This window comes from Physeter macrocephalus, chromosome 18 (assembly GCF_002837175.3).
Source record: "Physeter macrocephalus isolate SW-GA chromosome 18, ASM283717v5, whole genome shotgun sequence".
In the NCBI taxonomy this organism is placed as follows: Eukaryota; Metazoa; Chordata; class Mammalia; order Artiodactyla; family Physeteridae; genus Physeter; species Physeter macrocephalus.
In genome coordinates this window covers 40,593,020-40,608,132 of record NC_041231.1, presented here as the reverse complement: position 1 = coordinate 40,608,132, position 15,113 = coordinate 40,593,020, and the positions used below count along the sequence as shown (strand labels likewise).

At 40.7% G+C, this 15,113-nt stretch overlaps 1 protein-coding gene across 4 annotated transcripts in view; it reads right to left on the bottom strand.

Moving 5' to 3' along the window:
* Positions 1 to 15,113, bottom strand: part of SFMBT1 (Scm like with four mbt domains 1) — a 73,902-nt gene that overhangs the window by 18,581 nt on the left and 40,208 nt on the right. For all 4 annotated transcript variants that reach the window (XR_008615675.1, XM_028478997.2, XM_028478996.2 and 1 more), the window contains 7 exons: positions 14,224 to 14,374; positions 11,935 to 12,017; positions 9,457 to 9,583; positions 8,271 to 8,384; positions 6,264 to 6,306; positions 2,943 to 3,007; positions 587 to 726 (listed from right to left, as the gene is read on the bottom strand). Coding sequence is in view for 3 of the 4 variants with exons in the window: in XM_028478997.2 (XP_028334798.1) it covers positions 587 to 726; positions 2,943 to 3,007; positions 6,264 to 6,306; positions 8,271 to 8,384; positions 9,457 to 9,583; positions 11,935 to 12,017; positions 14,224 to 14,374 (723 nt within the window). In the remaining variant the exon portion in view is untranslated. The remainder of the gene's footprint in view (positions 1 to 586; positions 727 to 2,942; positions 3,008 to 6,263; positions 6,307 to 8,270; positions 8,385 to 9,456; positions 9,584 to 11,934; positions 12,018 to 14,223; positions 14,375 to 15,113) is intronic.

The window sequence follows — 15,113 nt, the reverse complement described above, 5'->3', positions numbered from 1 at the left end:
TGCAAATAAGACAGTAATGAGACCCTCTTAAATATTCTAAACATTATGGTCAGGAAGAAATAGGCACCACAAATTTAAAATTACTCTAGCATTTGCTTCCAAATCCTTTCCTAGTCATGGTACACACAGAAGCTCCGGCCTCCCCAGACACAGCCTCACCACCCTAAGGGCTGATAGGTTTGAAAACCTCACATCTCTTACCCACAGTGCAGCACCCTGCCTGGGAAGCTCAAGTCCAGCAGATGTGTATGTAGTTCTATCACGGTCCCAGGTTAATGCCATACAGCCTCGCAGGCTTAGACTACTCTCATGTTCACTCCTGCATGGTCCTCACGTGGTCTCTGACAGAAGACCTTTCTACACTGACAGAGGTGAACCTGCCACGTGAAGAACTGCTTAGGTGAATGTTTCCTATGGAGCAAAAATAATTATGTGCCTAGTTCACTGTCCAATACATGAGAAAAGTGAGTCACTTTTGATAAAACCTAGAGCTGTCACACCTACAGCACGCTGATCCTTGTCTGAATGAGTCTACCAGACTGCTGTGAAATTTCTTAAATTCTTTTACTCTAGGCGGGAACCTTACCTCTCTGAGGACCAGTACACAATTCCCGGGTCCCACACATTGAGGCAGCTCAGCGATCCTTCCTTTGTTAAGATATGGCCCTGAGAAGCAACGGTGGTTGAAGTATATCTTTGGACAGCAATATTTTCCATTAATCATAACTGAGAAATGAAGAGAAACAAATATTCAGAACAGAATAGTTTTCTACCCTATGTTGCCAAAGCTGAATTACTGAAGAAAAAAACCAGCATATCCACCATTACATAAAGTCAGGACTTGACTTATTTTGGAGTTTAACATACTGTCTGAGTGTGAAATACCTTATACTTACAGCAAGTCTATTATAGAACTATCACTCTGCTGAGATCAACAACATCCTGACTTACTGCAGATTAACTCCTGGTTAATGCAACATGGTTCCAGAGCCCCACGCTTCTATCATTACAGGAAGTGGAGGATTTACTTCAAGAACTCATGATGATTCCTGAAGATCAACGACTCAATAATCGATTCTAGAATATTTCTAGACAGTGATGGTGAATATTATCCAGAACTACAGTTTGTCCCCTTAAAACTACCAAACTAGTAGGCTGGTAGCGTTTGGTGATGTGGGAGCCCACCCATCACTGCGATTCCTCAGAGGGATAAAAGCATTCTGTGACCACATCTCTAAATTCTTTAGGTATTACGGGGTATAACTAGGCCTAGAGACCCCTCTCTTCAACTATTTTTCTGTATGAATACTGTACTCCAATATAAGGTTTTTTTAATCCCCTCATATGAGTAGTTGGCAATTCAGCTACTAAATGTAAAAAAATTCAAGGACACTAAAACATTTTCCATTTTCATACAAAGCAAAGAAAGCTCTTCTGATGGATACTGCCCTGTTAATCAAAAGGGAACGAGCGTGTACACTGCCCAGTGTTGATAGCACCCTGAAGTACATAGTGTTCATTCTCTAATTAAGAACCCAGTCTTAGCACAGTGGTCAGCATGTCAGTGCCCACTTCTCCATTTGAACTCTGTCACCCAGATCCCCTCAGGGGATGCTCCCTGCTGCTGGGAATGTTGGGAGTTTACAGCTCTCAGTTGTGAGTCTATCCTGGAATATCTCTCATTCCAGAACTGTCCCTCAGTAGGAGAGAGCTACCTTGCCCAAGGTCCCACCCTTTGTGAGGTAGGGAGGGAGAAGCAGCTCACTTCCAATAACTGACCAATGAGGGAGTACAAGGGTGTGGCCACCACACCTCTAGGGACACACCACTGAGGGACACTCAGTGGCTATACAAGCTCCAAGGCTCCCTGTGGGACCGGAAGAGACTTCTGTTACAACTGCACTGTGACTCAACTTCTCCCTCTGCCCAGTCCTGCATCTTTTACCCTTCCCAGGAGTGTTTCAAAAAGCACTCCCCAATGAAACTCCTGCATGCAAATATCAGAGTCTCAGGCTCTGTTTCCAAAGTAACTTGACATATGACAAAACCCAAAGCAAACACATTTTGGCTATGGTCACATGAGATATTAATGTCTTAATTCTTTAGTTTTAGTAGGCATTAGAATGGTCAGTAACATGTCAAAAATAAGGAGTCATGCAGCCCTGATCCTCTATGTATAAATGATGTTATGAAAAGGCAGTGGGTAGAAGAGACAAAAGTGCAGGTTTTGAACTTGAGAAAAATTTGAGTTCCATTTCTGACGCTTCTACTGTAAGCTGTGTGACCTCTTTGAGCTTTGGTTTCCTTTCTTTTCTAGGCATTTACTAAATACCACCCAAATGCCTAATCTGTGCTAAAACACACAGAGCCAAGATGCTAAGCATTATACAACCAGCAAAGGGGTGTCAAGAGTAGTTCCACGGAGCCCTGGTCAAAAGGCTTGGGCCTCCAGCAAGGATCCTTGTCTAATTTATCAGGCATTGCCTCTGGAATAATCTGTTTTTCAGTGTTTTGTTTTGTTTTTTTAATTGCGAAAAATATATACAAAGTGTGTATATCATAAAAAAGTTTTAAAGAAGAATAAATATCTATCTCTCAACCACCCAGTTTAAAAAAAGAGCATGATCTGAAAAGCCTAAGTTTCTTTATTTAAACTCAGGGATGATATATTGACCTCCAGAGCCTTTAACACTGACAAGTGATCAGTAAATAATGGCTAAAATATTATAATGTCCATTTATAATGGACAGAAATACCAGCCTAAAGATAATTATTAAACTAAATATATCTTAGATAATTATAACTCTTTAAAATCACAATTAAGAGACCCCTCTATAAAGCTACATCCCATAAATCAAAGGTATTGTTTAAGTTATTCTTAGATATAGTCCATTAAAAGAAGCTAAAGGTCCTCTTTTCCCTAAGATTGCATACACTTATACCTGAGTCTGTGGAGCTCAGCTCCTGATTCTTCAGACCCTCATGGACAGTCCTTGAGGATGGTATTCTGCATCAAGAAAACACAACAAAATAATGAGATAATTCCTAAGATCAGTAAAACGTGAGGATTAGTTTCCTTCAAATCTAAGAAGAAAACAAATGTGGCAGATTGCAAAATTGGTAACAAAAGGTGCTTCCTCAATTGTACTTTTTTTAAGAAACAGCAATGGTTTTAAAAACTATGGATATGTTCTAAGGGGACAACAGTCTGTAGACAGTGCTGTGATACTGCATGTTCCACTGAGCTTGCATTCACGTGAGCAACAAATTACCGAATTCCTTGTTGGATTCTTAAACCACAAGTAAACTACAGATGGTCCCCAATTTACAGTGGTTCGACTTAACGATATTTCCACTTAACGAGGGTGCAGGAGCAATATGCATTCAGCAGAAACCATACTTTGAATTTTTATCTTTTCCCTGGCTAGTGATATGTGGTACAATCCATGTTCCTGGGCAGCTACCCAGTCAGGCAGGAGATCACAGGGTACACAATCAATACACTTAAAACCTTTCTGTTTTCTGCTTTCAATACAGTAGTCAATAAATCACATGAGTATTCTTTGTGGTAGATGATTTTTCCCAACTGAAGGTTAATGTATAAGTGTCTGGAGCACATTTAAGGTAGGCTAAGCTACGATGTTTGGTAGGTTAGGTGTGTTAAATGCACTTTCAACTTATGATATTTTCAACTTAAGGTGGATTTATTGGGACATAACCCCATTATAAATCGAGGAAGATCTGTACTTTTTTTTTGTTTGTCTGTTTTTTGTTTTTTTAAGGTATGCGGGCCTCTCACTGTTGTGGCCTCTCCCGTTGTGGAGCACAGGCTCCAAACGCACAGGCTCAGCGGCCATGGCTCACGGGCCCAGCCGCTCCGCGGCATGTGGGATCTTCCCGGACAGGGGCACAAACCCGTGTCCCCTGCATCGTTAATGTATAAGTGTCTGGAGCACATTTAAGGTAGGCTAAGCTACGATGTTTGGTAGGTTAGGTGTGTTAAATGCACTTTCAACTTATGATATTTTCAACTTAAGGTGGATTTATTGGGACATAACCCCATTATAAATCGAGGAAGATCTGTACTTTTTTTTTGTTTGTCTGTTTTTTGTTTTTTTAAGGTATGCGGGCCTCTCACTGTTGTGGCCTCTCCCGTTGTGGAGCACAGGCTCCAAACGCACAGGCTCAGCGGCCATGGCTCACGGGCCCAGCCGCTCCGCGGCATGTGGGATCTTCCCGGACAGGGGCACAAACCCGTGTCCCCTGCATCGGCAGGCGGACTCTCAACCACTGCGCCACCAGGGAAGCCCTGTACTTGTTTTTTTAATAGATGAAGAACAGAAGCATTTTTATATAGGGTCTGTTTCCTTCTATCAGTTTCAAAATTAAAGACAAATTACAAAAACAGAATTACACCATATGCAGCAATCACTGAAAAAGGCTAATTTATCTTTTCAGAATACTTCCTGACTAAACCTTGGGATCAGTCTTTTATTTTTTATTTTTTTAAGAGTTTTAGCTTTTATTGACTTTTTCTTAAACTTTCACTCCACGGGAAGGAATTGCTTATGGGAGAAAATCTATGTCCATATAGACTAAAGCTCATATACAATCTAAACCTTAATACTACCATTTATTTTATTTTTATTTTTTTAACATCTTTATTGGAGTATAATTGCTTTACAATGGTGTGTTAGTTTCTGCTTTACAACAAAGTGTATCAGTTATACATATACATATGTTCCCATATCTCTTCCCTCTTGCGTCTCCCTCCCTCCCACCCTCCCTATCCCACCCCTCTAGGTGGTCATAAACCACCGAGCTGATCTCCCTGGGCCGTGCGGCTGCTTCCCACTAGCTATCCACCCTACGTTTGGTAGTGTATATACGTCCATGCCACTCTCTCACTTTGTCACAGCTTACCCTTCCCCCTCCCCTATCCTCAAGTCCATGCCTAGTAGGCCTGTGTTTTAGTCTTGATGACTAAGTCAAGGAAAAATCCAAAGCCAGTTTTTTTGTCATTGCTTTCTCAGTCCTCTAGCTGGGTTAGAATGCTGCAGCCTTTCTCTCCACCTCAATTGTCAGTTTTATTACTCACATAGCCACGAAAGCAACTATAAATTATACAGAATTTGCTACAGACTGAATTGTGTTCTCTTAAATTCATATGTTGAAGCCCTAATTCCACCCCCACCCCATGTGAGTGTGTTTGGACATAGGCCTTTTAGGTAGTAAATAAGGGTGGGGCTCTAACCCAATAGGATCAGTGGCCTCATAAGAAGAATAAGAAAGAAAGAACTCCCTTCCTCCTCCTCCTGCCATGTGAGGACACAGCATGAAGATGGCTATCTGCAAGCTAGGAAGAGAGCCTTGACCAGGAACCAAATCAGGCTGGTACCTGATCTTAGACTTCCAGCCTCCAGAACTGTGAGAAATACATTTCTGTTGTTTAAGCCACCAGTCTCTGGTATTTTGTTCTGGTAGCCTGAGCTAAGACAGAATTGAAAACCCAATTTTTAAAAATACGCATGCACACAGAATCCCTTGTATTTTAAAGGCACCACTAATTCTTTGCTTATCAACAGTGTGTATGAAGGAATGCTACAAAGGGCTTTTTAAAAAAAAAAAATTTATTTGTTTATTTACTTGGCTGCACCAGGTCTTAGTTGTGGCACGTGGGATCTTCGTTGCCATGTGCGGGATCTTTGTTGTGGCATGCGGGATCTTTGTTGTGGCATGCGTGATCTAGTTCCCTGACTAGGGATCAAAACTGGGTCCCTTGCATTGGGAGCGCAGTCTTAACCACTGGACCACCAGGGAAGTAAGTCCCAAAGGGCTTCTTAATGGGAGACAGAAGCACTCCTCTGAGTGTGACTTTTCTTGTAGAGTTGTTGTTTTCTACCTCAATCTCTTTTCACTGTGACAAATCATAACCTGATTTATAATTTTTGGCTTTCCTTAACAAATACCAGCATAGAGACTCCATTTCCTCTCTTATTCAAATGTCTTCAGGGTCTAAAAGCCAAAGAAAATTCAATTTGGGGAACATCTTGAGAATGCATTGTACCCTTTTATATACAATGCCACTTTAGGAAATGCTCGTATTGTAAGGAGGAGTATATAAACTATCAAAAGCTGAATTAAAGGATTATGCTTCCATCTGAGAAAACAATATATGAGGAGATATACTCTCTGAAATAGTTACTTCTTCTTCTAGATATCTAACTTTCAAATGTCAACTATTCAAACATACTATCACTTACTGTTTTTCTGGTTGAACCACTGCAACTTTCCTCTGTTTGTGTACTGTACAAAGAAAAAAATATATATAAATGTCAAGAAAAATAAAAAGACAAAGGAAAAGTTACATATGCATTAGCTAACTTTAGCTTACAGCTGGCCTTTGAACAACATGGGTCTGAGTATATGTGGATTTTTTTCAACAGTAAATACTGTAGTACTACACAGTCTACAGTTAGTTGATTCCTCAGATGCAAAACCGCAGAGACAGAGGGCCAACTATGGGACTTGTGCATCTGCAGATGTTGGTATCCATGGCAGGTCCCAGAACCAATCCCCCACATACACGAAGGGACAACCATATGCAGTTCACTGGTCTTTAGTGTATTCACATAGTTGGGCAATTATTACCACAGTCAATTTGAGAATATTTTTATCATCTCAAAAAGAAACTCAGTACCCCTTAGCAATCACCTCTCCACTTAACCAACCCCGAGCCCTAGGTAACTACTAATCTACTTTTCCTCTCTCTAGATTTGCTTGTTAAATCATAAATGGAATCATACAACATGTGCTCTTTTGTGACTGGCTTCTTTTACTTAGCATAATGTTCTCAGAGTTCATCCAAGTTGTGGTGTGTGCTAACATCTCATTCCTTTATATTTCTGAATACTATTCCATGGTGTGGAGATACCACATTTGTTTATCTATGCATCAGTTGATGGACATTTGGATTGGTTCCACTATGTACATTTGTGTACAAGTTTTTATGTAGATATATGTTTTCATTTCTCATGAGTATATAGCTCTGTATTTAACACTTCGAGGAACTGCCAGATTGTTTTCCAAAGCAGCTACACCTTTTTATTTCCCCCCAGAAAATATTCATAGAAGTTGGCTGTCCCAGGGAGGCTTAAAAATATTATTTTTGGTTTCTGTATAAAGACATAGCAATACTTATAGTACTTGCTAGTTAAAAAACACAGAACTAGGTTTTAAATATAGGTGACCCTTGAACAATGCAGGGGTTGGAGTGCCAACCCCCAAGCAGTCGAAGATCCATGTATAACTTTACATTCCACCATCCGTATGTGCAGTTCTGCATCCGTGGATTCAACCATCCAGGGGTCATGTAGTACTGTAGTATATATTTATTGAAACAAATCCACATACAAGTAGACCCACACAGTTCAAACCCACATTGTTCAAGGGTCAACTGTACTTTCTTTTTTTTTTTTTTTTTTGTGGTAGGCGGGCCTCTCACTGTTGTGGCCTCTCCCATTGCGGAGCACAGGCTCCGGACGCACAGGCTCAGAGGGCCCAGCCGCTCCGTGGCATGTGGGATCTTCCCGGACTGGGGCACGAACCCGTGTCCCCTGCATCAGCAGGCGGATTCTCAACCACTGCGCCACCAGGGAAGCCCCGTCAACTGTACTTTAAAGGAGCAAATTTTATGGTATATAAATATCTCTCAATAAAGCTGTTTTAAAAGTTGGGGGGGATCACTTTAAGATTAGGTTACAAAACATGGGGACTTGTGTCTTGCTCAGTCTCTCACTCTCTTGCTTGCTGGCTCTGATGGAAGCCAACTCCCATGCTGTGAGCTCCCCCACGAAGTGGCCCACATGACAAGAAACTGAGGGAAGCCTCCAACTGACAGTCAACAAGGAGCTGAGGCCCTCAGTCCAAGAGCCCACAAGGAAATGAATTCCTGCCCACAACCATCTGAGTAAACTTGGGAGCAGATCCTCCCCCAGTTGGGCCTTGAGATGACAAGAGCCCTGCTGACACCCTGAATGTAGCCTCACCAGAGACTCGGATCCAGAGGTCCCAGCTAAGTTGTGTCAGATTCCTGACCTACAGAAAATGTGAGATAATAAATGTTTTGTTGCAATGAATGATTTCCTATGCAGAAACGGATAACCAGAATATCATTTTATTTCTCTCTGAAATGTCCAGATTCATCCTACTTGGTAACAGCCACACGGCAAATTATTTAACAATCAATCCTTTGACCCAGAAATAGCTACCTCGTGCTCGGCGAGGAGTGCTGAGGGGATGGCCATTGGTTTCACACCAGCCCAAAGGAAATATATCCATGGATTCCACATTCACAATAAATTCAGGTATGGGTTTCTTAGAACCTGTTTAGATTAAAAAAAAATTTTTTAAGACTATTAAATAGCTTTCTTCGTAAACTACTTTCTAGATAATGTTCTAGACAATGTTCTAGTAGACAGTGTTCTACTGTTGCAATAATACAGACACAAAGTCTCTTAAGCAAGTTCCCTTTACACAGAAGTCATACTTTTTCATGTGTGACAAACATTAAGAGAAAAAGCAAACTGTCCCCCAAGCGTAACTGTATAAAGACCAAAACAGGTAGTCAATGTACAGGGTGACCCTTAGTTAGGGAACAGCAAATAAGCACCTAGAACTACCAGTAATATCATTCAGATGGTTGACAAATATGGCCGTCAATTTCATGAAATAACTGGAAAATAAAAGGCAAACATTATAGTTCTACTCAATAAAAACATTACTTCTGGTCCTCAGGAACAAGCCAGAAGTTAGATCGGTGGGCTCAAATCAGAAAGTGATGTAAACAAAGTTGCTCAGCAGGGGTTGCATAAACATGTACATCCAATACTGTCCTTGACACCTGTGTTAAAGGCCGATTCTACAAACCGGGAACAACAGTAAGTACCGAGTCTGACTATTCAGCAGTGAATAAAAAGAAACCCAGGCATAGTTAGCTGTAGTGCTGAGTACTCACGTACTACTTTCTGTCCACAAACCTGTCCCATCACTGAATATTACTTGTAGCATAATATATCTTTTCAATTTTACATACTTTTTGGTTCTACTCATTGGGGGCAACCAAAATATAATCTCTCGAATAAGCTAGTTACTAATGCTCATGCTCATGTATTTTGGTCACATCAAAATATATGCTATTTAACCTGTATTTTCCCCTTCAAGAAAACAGGGGCCCATATAAGTGAAGGCTTTTATTCATATTCATTTCCTCAAATTTGAAGGTCAAGGACAGGAAGATGAATTTTTAGCTCAGAGTCTTACATTACAAATTAGAAGTCTCTGAACAAGACCCCTATTTAGCTAATCAATTAAGTTTAACAAGCCACATTACAGGGGTAAACAGGAAGGCAAAGAAGAGTGGTCAGACGAAGGCTACTCAGGGGTGTTGACGCTTACCCTCCAACTGGAGCCACAGGTAGGAGCCTCTCACTGCAGTAATGGTGGCAACGCACACTTCTTCAGGGAGAAGAGGGTTCACTGCCTCAAGCTTCATGTTCTCCTTAAATTCATGCTCAGAAATTGACTAGAAGATAAATTAATCAAATACATACTCAGTATTAACTGACGTGCTCATCTGAGAGAACTTTCCAAGTAACAGTTAATCCTAGAGTAACTCCTCCATTCCATACCCCAGGGTAACTGTCCCTTTCCCTCCCTACAAAAGATAAGATTTATCCTCCAGAGGGTAAAACATCAGATCCCTGGGCAGGAGGACACAGGAACTATTGAGGGCATGCATGCTGTCCAGAACAGAGATTAGCATGTGGAATGCTGAGGGCCAGTCCCTGCTTCTACCCTCCACGTAAGCGAATGGAAGAGACTTCTTGTGGCAATGTGAAGCACAAGAAGGAACACATAAAGACATGGATTTAGGTTTCCCCAACAAATGGCCAGACAGATCTTACCCAATAGGGAAGTTCAAGGTTGACAAGCCCCACCCACATGCTCAGAGCTTCCAATCAGCTTTTTCTTTTAGTCTCCTATTTCTTAACTATAAGCAAGCAAATTCCACCAAGGAATTACCAGATATCTAAATATATGAAAGCTAGAGACCAAAACAGACAAAACAAGCAACTTGGAGAAAACAGATTATGTAAGAAGAAAAATCACAAAAGGTGGGGTAATTAACATCCTCTGAAAGATGAGAAAAACTATCGCATCTTTAAAATAAGAAAAGTATGTTATTAAAAATATTCAGAAATAGTTTTTAAAAATTAAAAATGTGATATCAACAATTAAAAACTCAAAATAAGGGTTGAAAGATAAAGTTTAGGAAATCTTCCAGCAAGCAAAGCAAAAAAAAACCCCTAAGAAGCAGGAAAAGCGGTGGGGGTGGGGAGGGTGCGGCGGAATTGGAGGCCTGGTCCAGAGGGCCACCAAAATGAGAATTCCAGAAGGAGAAAAGAGAAAAAGAAAAGGAAATCAAAGAAGAGATCCAAGGGAACTTCCCAGCACAGAGAGGCGCAAGTTTCCAGAGAGAATGTGCTCTCCACGCCCCAGCACATGGGTGAAGACAGGCCAAAGCCATGGCTTGACACTGAAAGGGAGTGACAAAAGAGATTCTATAACCTTCCAAGGATAGAGAAAAGGGCAGGTCATATATGAAAGATCAAGAATAAGAATGGCTTTCAACTTCTCAATACCAACACTATAAGGTAGAAAACAACTGAGGTTTTCAAAATTCTAAAGTGAAATAACTTCCATTCTAAAATTCCACATTGAGCCAAACAATCAGTCAAGTTAGTAGAGTGAACATATTTTCAAACACCAAAAGTCTACTAACACTTACATCTCTTGCATCCCATTTCAGGAAGCTACTGAGAGACAGGCTCCATCAAAACAAGGGAGTAAACCAAAAAAGAAGAGGCCATGAAATATATAAAACAGGAATCCCAAGTCCTAAGAAGGAGAGGCAATTCCTTGGGTGACACAGCAGAGCGGTTTCCAGAATTAAAACTACATGGCAAGCCAAGACAGTAACCTGTCTAAAAAGAGCTTGCTAAGAGGGGTGTCTCTAAAAAAATATATGAGACATGACAGATTTCCTGATACGCTAATAGTTTTGAGAATCTACTGGAAGGTGTGGGAAGAACTAGTATTATAAGCAAAGAAAATTAGGCTATGAAAAACAAGGCAATTATTAACTTGAGGACAAATAAAAGAAGAAAACAATCGTAAAATACTACACTGCTAATCTGTGAGTAACACCTAAATGCCCATGATAATATAAATACTCAAATTCAGACTTAACTGAGAATTGTAATATCACTCTAATAGGAAGAGGAGATAGGTAAGACGGAGGAGAAAGGTAAGGTAAAATAGCTAGATTACTCACTTACCGTAATATAAAATTGAGAGACACATCTAAAATTAACTCAAAAGATAGCAGCGAATTATAAGTGAGGAAGTATAAATGTGAAAATAACAAATAGTGAGAAGAACAGGAAGTGAATACTTCTGGGAAGGGAAGCCATGGAAAGGGACAGAGCAGGAAACTGTTGTTTTATGTTCTAAGCTTTTTACTGCTGTTTGGCTTTGTAAACCATAAATAAGTTTAATCATTTTCTCTCCTTAATATTTCATCATTTTTTCATATTACTGGACCATCAAAACTAATCATAAACTAAAATTTTAAATTCACTTGATTTCAGCTAATTAAAAAAAACAAATTGATAAACTGTTAAACTAATTAAATTAACAAATTAACTTCCACAGCAAATGAAATTTTCCTTGGACCATTTTATTACAATCAACGACAGGCATTTTGGGGTTGCATGAGAGAACTGGCTTCAGAGGAAACATCATTACAGCAAGGGAAGCACAGCAGTCCCCAGCAGCCCAGAAGCAGTGGCCCTGAGGGGACAGGATTCTCACCGGAGGGAAGCACCTCTGGGGAGCAGCTTCAGCACCACACTGTTTGAGGTAGTCGGCCCAATCAAAGTCCTGGCCTGGGTAGCCTAGGTAGGGACAAAAGAGCAATGATTCATACCTCACGTGCCTGCCTGGCTTTGCCACTCTGCCAGGTGTCCACCCACAACTTCTAATTTTGCTAATTTGAAGACTTTGATCATTTTAGAGAGGGGAAAAAACACCCTATTAAATCCAAAGTATTAATTTTATAAATAAAGCAACTCCGGATAAATTTTTAAACTCACACTTCAAATTAGGCATTTATTTGAACAATATTTTATATGATTAGTTGTTGACAATTTACCAAAAGAATTTAAGACAGTTATGACTGAATTTTATTTGTGCTAATAAATCCAGTCTTTAAAGGAGAGAGACTCAGGGTCTAAAGGAAAAGAGACAACAAACAACCTACAGCACTATTTAATCAGTGAAGACTTTTTTCTTTCGTAAAGCTATTCCCTCAAACATGGCTTAGCAACTACTAATATTCCCAGCACAGGTTTCAGATTCGTGTTCTATAGAATCTCAGTGCTCTATAAGCTGAATCATGAATTCATTTCAGGAAAAGAGCTGAGCTTAATTCCCCACTTAAGTCTACAGGTTCTTGGCAGAAGCCCCTCTAACCTGACACCCTGATGGCACCGGCTCTGTGCAAGGAGCTGGACTGAGTCCGGCTGCCCCACCGTGTCTGAGCTCACCTCCGCTCCCCAGAGCTCAATGTCCCACAGGCACAGAGCAAGCTACTCAAGAGCACACCAGCCTACAGCCAAACAGCCCCTGCAATCACCTCCTCTGCCCACCTCAGACTGGCACCATCTTCTCTCTGCCTCCCCCTCAATTCCTGACAGTAAATTATCTACCATTTTTAATTACATAATCCACTACTTTCCTTCTACTGATATTTACAAAGACAGCTGAGTTGTCTACAACAATGCTGAGAGAGGTGATACCTTTAATAATTTTTTTTTTCTTCTCATGTAATGGCAGCGGGCAGGATAAGGAACTTGGGATGTTCAGAGCATTCCTGCAAAGCAAGAACTTGCTCCTGTAGGTATGTCGCCCCAACCATCACCATCAGGCAGGCACTCCACTGTCTGTTCACTGATGAGGGAGAACCTGGGGGGTTCTGTTACGGTTTTCCCCTATTTACTCATTGAAGGAACTGCCATTCTCACTTTTGTTTCCCCCGTGACAAGTCCAATGCCTGGCTCAAAGCAAACATTCCACAAAATGTTTGTTGGATGAATGAAGGCTGAATGGAAGACAAAGGTTCAGAGTCTGTGACTCTTATTAACAGAAAAGAGCACTTCCAGCCCAGTGTTCCAGCAGTCACCATTTAGAAAGTGAAGCTATGTTTTAATAAGAGCTTACCAATAAAGTATATACACGGCCAGTCAAATAATCTGATTTGCTGACATAAAAATCAGATAAACACCTTACACTTCCAGATACTCTAAGTTAAAAAAATACCTAAAATTTCAGCTCAAATAAGTCATATTTAGTAACCTTGATTAAAGGGTCAAAGATTAAATTTTGCAAAGTTGCAAACATGAGGAAAATGAGCTGCTACCTTCCTACTTATAGCCTGAGTTCTACTTTTGACCATAAATCTCCCTCTGAGGTCCAAAGAGTCTCCCTCTAAGAGGAGGCCCAGAAACCTAAAAATCAGTAATCTACCTCCTAACTGGCTCTAAGGCCTCTTCTCATAAATCAGCTCCCAACACTCATTGCATCCTACCCTCACCCCTGTTGCCTCCCAGCAGACACAGATGGAATGAACTAAGGAAGCTGCATGGAACCCCAGGATGTTATGAAGATATTTATAAAGGTAGTAGGACATACTTTATTTACTAGTTTTTTTTTTTAAAAAATATTTATTTTTTTATTTGTTGCACTGGTCTTAGTTGTGCCAGGCGGGCTCCTTAGTTGTGGCTCGCCAGCTCCTTAGTTGTGGCATGCATGTGCAATCTAGTTCCCTGACCAGGGATTGAACCCGGGCCCCCTGCATTGGGAGCACAGAGTCCTAACCACTGTGCCACCAGGGAAGTCCCTATTTACTAGTTTTTAAGCTTAATTTATAACTTTTAAATATGTAGATACCGGAATCTAGGTCTTTGTTTACTCTTGTCTTGGGCCCCCAAAACATTAAGGACAGGATTGGGTGTGAGGAGAGAGGGGGACAAAAGATCCAGGTAAAGCCATCTGATGAATCTCATTTCAAAGCAAACAAATCAGAAAAGAATGAATACACACCAGGAGGGGGACTGATGTGTAAACCATTCTTCAGACCCCACTGCACAGGGAAAATACCAGGACTGTCAGCATGACACACGAAGGATCGCTGTGCACGATTCTCTGGTTGCAAATCATCCATTTCCACCAGAAAATACTTCTCATTAAAAACCTGTATGTATGATTTAACACATAAAATAGACAAATTTTTTTTTAATTGGGGTATAGTTGCTTTACAATGTTGTGCTAGTTCCTGCTGTACAACGAAGTCAATCAGCTATATGTATACATATACCCCCTCCCTCTGGGACCGCCCTCCCACCCGTCCCACCCATCTAGGTCACCAAAGAGCACTGAGCTGAGCTCCCTGCACTATACAGAAGGTTCCCACTAGCTGTTTTACACATGGTAGTGTATATATGTCAATCCCAACAGGTGTATGTTTATGCACGCGTGCACACACACACACACACGTCATTTCCTTGGCAGAGCTGAACATGTTACAAAAGTTAATAGCCACATTAATAGTAACATTAAGTGTTTTTTAATACTACTACTAAGCACTCGGTAAATGTTATCTCTGTGTCAGGCACTGTTTAAATGCTTTTTTTGTATTAATTCAGCTTTAATCTTCCTAACACTCTAACGAGGTACCATTATCAACCCCATTTTGCAGAAAAGGAAACTGAGTTTAAAAAGCAGTTAAATAACTTGCTCCATGTTACACTGACAGGAAGAAACAGAACCTAGATTTAAATCCAAGTTGCTGAGCTCCAAACAAAGTTTAGTTCAGGCTCAGTGAGGAGTCAACTACACCAGTTTATAAGATCAGATCCTAGCCTAGTTTCAAATGCCAAAGAGAAGTTTTTATGAAACTCCCCTGGCTCCTTACCACCTACCCTTCAACTCCA